The sequence below is a fragment of the Eptesicus fuscus genome, chromosome 5 (genome assembly GCF_027574615.1).
Source record: "Eptesicus fuscus isolate TK198812 chromosome 5, DD_ASM_mEF_20220401, whole genome shotgun sequence".
Classification (NCBI taxonomy): domain Eukaryota; kingdom Metazoa; phylum Chordata; class Mammalia; order Chiroptera; family Vespertilionidae; genus Eptesicus; species Eptesicus fuscus.
The window spans coordinates 74703281-74709800 of NC_072477.1; the positions used below are offsets into that span (position 1 = coordinate 74703281).

The following is a 6520-nucleotide window of genomic DNA, read 5'->3' on the forward strand; positions in this document are numbered from 1 at the left end:
TGTGGACATCTCACCGGCTGGTTCCTGTCACTGCAAATTCAACTTGTCTCAAGGTGAATGCCCCATCATTCCCACAAACCTGCTGCTCTAACACGCCCCCCTGTCTTCATGAATGGCAGCATCTATACCAGGTCCTCTTTCCAGATTCTCCCCTCTTCCACTTCTCACCTGGTGGTGTACACATTCTGTTATACTGAGCCAGTCCTCTCCAACTCCAGCCCTAGAGCTTTAGTCAATTCTCGCCTGGTCCACAGTGCTCTGGGCTTCCAGCCCCAACCCATTTTTTCACACTGTGGGGAACTAGCAAAAATTTGGGAACAGGCTGAGTGGCTTCAGTTGTTTTCTGGCTCCAATTAAAAAACACAACTTAGAAGTAGCTCCATGTGCTAAGTAACAAATCTGTGCACTATCTTTGGGTGAGAGTGGAACCAGTGACCTAGGCAGTTTTAGAGAAACCAAACTACAGTCCCCTGCTGTACCAGCTGAGCTATCAAAGGGTGCATACTGCAGATTTCAGGAAAATTTTTGTTTACCACCGACAGGAACATTTTTAGAAAAGATGCTTGGAAGGCCTTCATTTTGCTATAGACACCACTGCCCCTTCAATCATCAACCACTTAAGTTGTTGAAAAAAAGCATTTTTCTTTTTTTTTTTTTTTTTTTTTAGGTGTATAAACTATTTATTAACAGGAGAGGCCTAGACTCATTTCTTCTTGGACACACCCACAGTGCGACCCCGGCGGCCTGTGGTCTTGGTGTGCTGGCCTCGAACACGAAGACCCCAGAAGTGGCGCAGCCCTCTGTGGGCCCGAATCTTCTTCAGCCGCTCCAGGTCTTCACGAAGCTTGTTGTCCAGACCGTTGGCCAGGACCTGGCTGTATTTCCCGTCTTTCACATCCTTCTGTCTGTTCAAGAACCAGTCTGGAATCTTGTACTGGCGTGGGTTCTGCATAATGGTGATCACACGTTCCACCTCGTCCTCAGTGAGCTCTCCTGCCCTCTTGGTGAGGTCGATGTCTGCTTTCCTCAACACCACGTGAGCATATCTTCGCCCTACACCCTTAATTGCAGTGATGGCAAAGGCTATTTTCCGCCGCCCATCGATATTGGTGTTGAGTACTCGCAAAATGTGCTGGAACTTCTCAGGAATCACTAGAGACATGGCGGCAGCGGCGTGCAGGCCTCCAGTGGAAAAGCGAAAAAAAGCATTTTTCAAAGAAACTGTAGCTCTGAAGAATTCCGACAGTGTCAGCAAAGGTCCAGGAGAGGCCGAACTCTGGGAGCTCCAGGCCACGGTCACCACTGAATGGCTGGTGTCCTCCATAAGGGCCTTTAATTGTAGTAACCGTCCCTTGTCAACAGTCTTCACCTGGTGCCGCTTTCCCTCTGTTTCTTGCTTATTGCTCTCACTTGGTGAAATGACCGAGGAAATGATTTTCAGCCCTGAAGGAGTGGAAGAGCTGTTTGCACAGCACTGCAGGCTCCTCAGTCACTCAGCATTCCCCCAGAGGTGTCTTCTCCAGAGGGTACAAGTGTGAAGGGCCTCTAAGGAATGATTCAGATGGCAACTTGGACTTCTGTGCAGAGAGGATAATGGTGATGGGATTTGTTTATTTGACCCAGAAGGATTTTTGCAAAATGTCCAGGGGTTTAAACCCCCAAGTCTCAAGGCATCCTGAACCAGAAAGTACACATATCAACAATCACCCAACAGAGCTTCTGCACTTATTACTTTTAATGGCATCCACTGGTCCTGCCAGGGGAGGTTTCTCTGGGAACTCTGGTGCTGCTTTCTCCAGGAGCTCAACCCCAGGCTCTCTTAGCTCCTCCAAGATCCACAAGCCAAAGCGCTCTGAGCTCTGAAGTTGCTGATACAGGTATTCCTTCAAGGTTGTGTTCTCTTTCTGCTTTCCTTCAGTCTTAAAACACACGCAGTATTTGATCTTGTCCTAGTCACATCCAATGTGAGCCTTATTGACCTTAAACCTGCAGGCATGTAAATCGGCCTGCTCCTTGAAGGAAGCAGCTCTGCCTGAGCGCTCTGTATCCTGCCCTCTATTTTTCCAACTGTTTGGCATTGCTCTCGCTTTCACTAGTTGTTCTCAAATATACTTTGCTGATTCATGAGGCCTCAGATCCGGCTGAAGTCTATACCTGACCCACGGTCTCCACAGATCATGCCTGAGAGTATCAAGAAGCCTTCAGAATTTGAATAGATCTTCAATGGAAACGTCTCAGTTCCCCTGTCCTGTCAACGGTGAGGCAAAGGCAAACTCTTCATTGAACATGTAAACTTTTTCTCTCTTGGCATCAACAACGTTTCTGCCTTCATCTGTCTGTTGACCCCAGCCAGGAAGCTGCAAAAAGTATGTGCAGAGGAAATGACAATGGGAGTGGAGATGAATGCAGAGGAGGTGGATGTGGGAGTACTCAAACATTGCCAACTTTTCTTCTGCTTGTCACTCTAGTAGAATAATATATATATTAAGTGATAAAACTATGGTATCTTCTCTATGAAGACTCACAAGGGTTCTCGAGAAATCTTCCCTTTGCTTCTCGGGTGCACAGCAATTGAAACCACAGGGATATGATAAGATGGGAGACAATTGCATGCATCAACGTGTATCTTTGTGTCCTGTTGGTCCTGAACTTGTGTCCTGTTGGTCCTGAACTAGTGCAAGCATGTCAAAATCATGGTCAAATATTTTTGCAGCCCAGCCAATATAATGATATATAAGAAACATTTTAATTAAAATTTCATAACTTAATATTTACAATATCCTGTTATACATAACTAGAGGCCCAGTGCACAAAATTCGTGCCCTGGAGGGGGGTCCCTCAGCTTGGCCTGCCCCTTTTCACAGTCTGGGAGCCCTCAGGGGAGGTCCTACTGATGGCTTAGGCCCGCTTCCTCTGTGGGAGGCAACCCTGCAATCAAGGGAAGGATACACCTCTGCTGCTGACACTGTCGGCTGCGAGGCTGCCTGAGCCTTGGCGATAGCAGCCACTGCGGCTTGCCTGAGCCTCACCTGGACCTCATTGCCTGAGCCTCAGGCCCTCACAATGGCATCAGCCATTGGAGGCTTGCTGGAGCCCTAGGCTGGCCATTGGTGGCTTGCTGGAACCCCGGGCCAGCCCTGGGCAAGCGGCAGCAGCCATCGGGAGTGCTCGCAGCCACTGCTGCATCCACGTGGGGAGTACAGGCTGCCCTCTACTAGGCCTGCCTCCCCCACCCCTGTCCCCACTGCCACCATTGCATCCCCAATGTTGCAAGTCTCCGCCCCTGTCCCTGACGCTGCTTGTCTCTGCCCACCCGTGCCTGCTGCACATGCAGCCTGCTGATCGGTTGTTACTATGATGGCATCCCAACCAATTTGCATAATACCTTTTTATTAATATAGATTATTAATAACAAGCATGGGTTTGCTACAATGTTCGCTAATTACTGATTACTATAATCATGTTGCATTCATTTCCCTTACGTGCCTTATGCACAGGTGCACCATTTCCTCCACTAATACTAGCAGCGAATATTTTAGCAGCCAATTACCACGTCTTGGACTGACTTGTTTGGTGTGCACAACAGAAAATATTTCCCTTTAGGAGAACAAGAATAATAGGTTTATTTGCATTATGTTTATTAATTTGTGCAGCTATTCAGTGCCTGGTAAGTTAATGTCCCAGAAAAACATTAATTTTTATTAAAATGTTCTGTTATTTTATGTTAATGATTACTCATTTATTTCAGCCCTTTGTATTCAGCATGTCTCTATTGAAATAAACCTACGTTTCTATGAAAATTGAAGCTTTTGTGTTTTTTGTGGCCCACATAAACTTAAACCTTGTTTATTTGGCCCATGTTAGCCTTTGAGTTTGACATGCTTGCTCTCGTGATACTGTATACAGTGACACACAAAATCAGCACTCTTGGGTTTCTGTTTATTTTCTAAAGTTGTTCTGTGCCCACTCCACTCACCTGATCACAGATCTACTATGCCTGCTCTAAAACTCAACTGACTCCAGTGTATTGACTCTTCCTGAAGGCCTCCCATATTTTCTACCTTGCCCTCTACTCGTGAATTAAAACGTCTCAAGATTGCTTTAGTTTTAGATTTGCATGAAATGTTCTATTGTCTTTAGTACAGATTTCAACACATTGTATTGTGTCTCCTTCCATCTCTGTGTCCCCTACAGACACAAAAATATTTTATCTCTGCACTCCTGGACAAGCACAATACGGAGGCAGATAAGGTGCTTATTATATGGTTTGTGAACAAAACATATTTGAATGCCAATTCTATGGAACAGAAGCTCTTTTTTCTTTAATCCTCACCAAAGGATATGTTTATCGGTTTTAGAGAGAAAGGGGAACAATTGGGGGGTAGGGGGAGAGAGAAGCATTGATGTGAGAGAGAAACATTGATTGGTGGATTCCAGTATGCACCCAGACCAGGGGATCAAACCCTGCAACCTATGTATGTCCCTGACTGGGAATTGAACCCTCAACCCTTTGGTGCAAGGGACAACACTCCAACCAACTTCACCACCCAACCAGGACCAGAAGCTCTTTTGAGTCAACACTATGAGTTCATGAGCTGAGAAAAGGATGCAGAATTTATTAGACCCCTTAATAAGTCATAACACATGACCTCCAATGGAACATGTTCTCATTCTGCAGTGGATAGAGGGAATGAGATAAGTGTCAGAGTTTTTAAAGATGGAGGATGAGAGGTACAATCTTAGAATATCTCTGCCTCTGTTCATAATTCTAACAGCATATTTCTTCGTAGTTAGGGGGGAAATCTAAACATAGTGGCTGATTTAAGAGCCCAGTGCATGAAAAGACAAAATTCTACAATGTCCAAAAAAAAGCCTGAGTCCATTATTGGTAGAGGAAAGCAGTGGGTACATAAAAATGGAGAGGAGGCAGGGACTGGCTGGTTGGGTCTGCAGATAAGGTAGGAGAGCAACCAGGACTGTTTTTTTGCTGGAGGCTCTGTGTGTGTGCCATGAGGGAAGAAGGAGCAGGTGTGTTCCTTGGTGACACACTCATAAGGTGACAGCACAGTTAGGATTTTCCTAGCTTTGTCCTGTGCTACTGAGAATGTGCAAAAGTAGCAGGCACTTTCTTCAAGGGAAGTCGAACTAGCAACCTAAGGATGTGAAGAACCTTTGATGCTATCAAATAAACTATAGAAGGGTGCACAGCAACTGGCCTGATGCATGACTTTTTTTGGAAGTGAGGGAGGTTGAGACACTGGAGTACCCCAGGCCCAACATGCCTTGGGGTGGTTGGAGATCTCCCTTAAAGAAAGTCGTACACACACACCTGGCTTTAGGAGTGGCTCCACATCTGGGGAGGGACAATTTTTAAGATGCCAGTACCAGGTCTGTCACCTGTTGTCTTATTTCCCCTCAGCGTGCCCCTTTTCACAGAGGGAGGATGAAGGCCAATGTCTGTGGCCAGAAGGTGAGTAAGAGGGCAAGTGGAGGGGGCGTTGGCAAAAGGTTGCTTATGTTGGTTCTGAGAGAGCTTGCATAGGAAAGCAAGGGGGAAAACCCACTTGACTGGATTCTGTGGTGCCCACCTGGTACCCACTTATACCATTTATGCTCAGACAGCTCGATGGTCACCTGATCATCCTAACTGAGAGGGTAGGGGCATGGCATTGAAGCTCCCTCACAGCCTCACCCTACAGATGAGGGAGAAGAGAAGATACTTGAGACCATCGCTATCTCCATAAAAATTCATCTAACCAACCAAGAGGGACAAGACCTAGGAGTTCATTTATCATCAATCATTGGATCTTATTTACAGAGGTTCTAGTGTCAGAAGCTGTAAAGAAGAAATGTAGCATGTTCTGGATAATGTTAAAAAATTGTCAATTAAAAAAAGATCAGTTTATTTGAGAAAAAAGTTTAAGTTGTATGAAACCGTGGACTAAGAGCATATAAATATCCTGTTATGTAATGAAATCTTGTAGCTTAGTAGAATTTTAAGTATTTAAAGATGAATTGTGATAACAATTTCCAGAAAATATTGTCAGAATTTGCTGTGTGATTAGAAAATGAAGATGGCTGCAGAAAGAGAGCCTACTTAGCAGATATTTTTTATCCCATGAATCAGTTGAAAAACTCTGGGGGCTCTAGAGAAAATATTTTTATTTCACATAATAATCTTGAATTTAAAAGGAAACTGAATTTTTGGAAAAATCATGTTGTGAAGAAATCTTGAAATGTTTCCACCTCTGCTTGGACTTGAGATTGAGTAAGAATATCATCATTTATTGAAAACCATCTAGATGAGCTGCAGAAAAAATTAAACAATTTTCCTCCTCTTTGTAATCAAGAGTTTGGATGAGGGACCCTTTCTCTGAATTTTCTGTTCAGTCTGAGAGCTTCATGTTGATCCACTGTTTGACTGTACACACAAAATGAGATTTGCTGCTCAGCCACTAGGAAAGCTCTGGATTTTTCATATTTAGAGGAAACTCATGAATATTTTATTTTACTCCTCAAT

General features: G+C 44.6%; 1 protein-coding gene across 1 annotated transcript; it reads right to left on the reverse strand.

Annotated features, from left to right (window-relative positions):
- Positions 1-668: 668 nt before the first annotated feature.
- LOC129149010 (40S ribosomal protein S18) lies at positions 669-1190 on the reverse strand. The gene has a single exon (XM_054715579.1). The coding sequence runs from the start codon at positions 1160-1162 to the stop codon at positions 704-706; it is 459 nt and encodes a 152-aa protein (XP_054571554.1). The 5' UTR covers positions 1163-1190; the 3' UTR covers positions 669-703.
- Positions 1191-6520: the final 5330 nt, after the last annotated feature.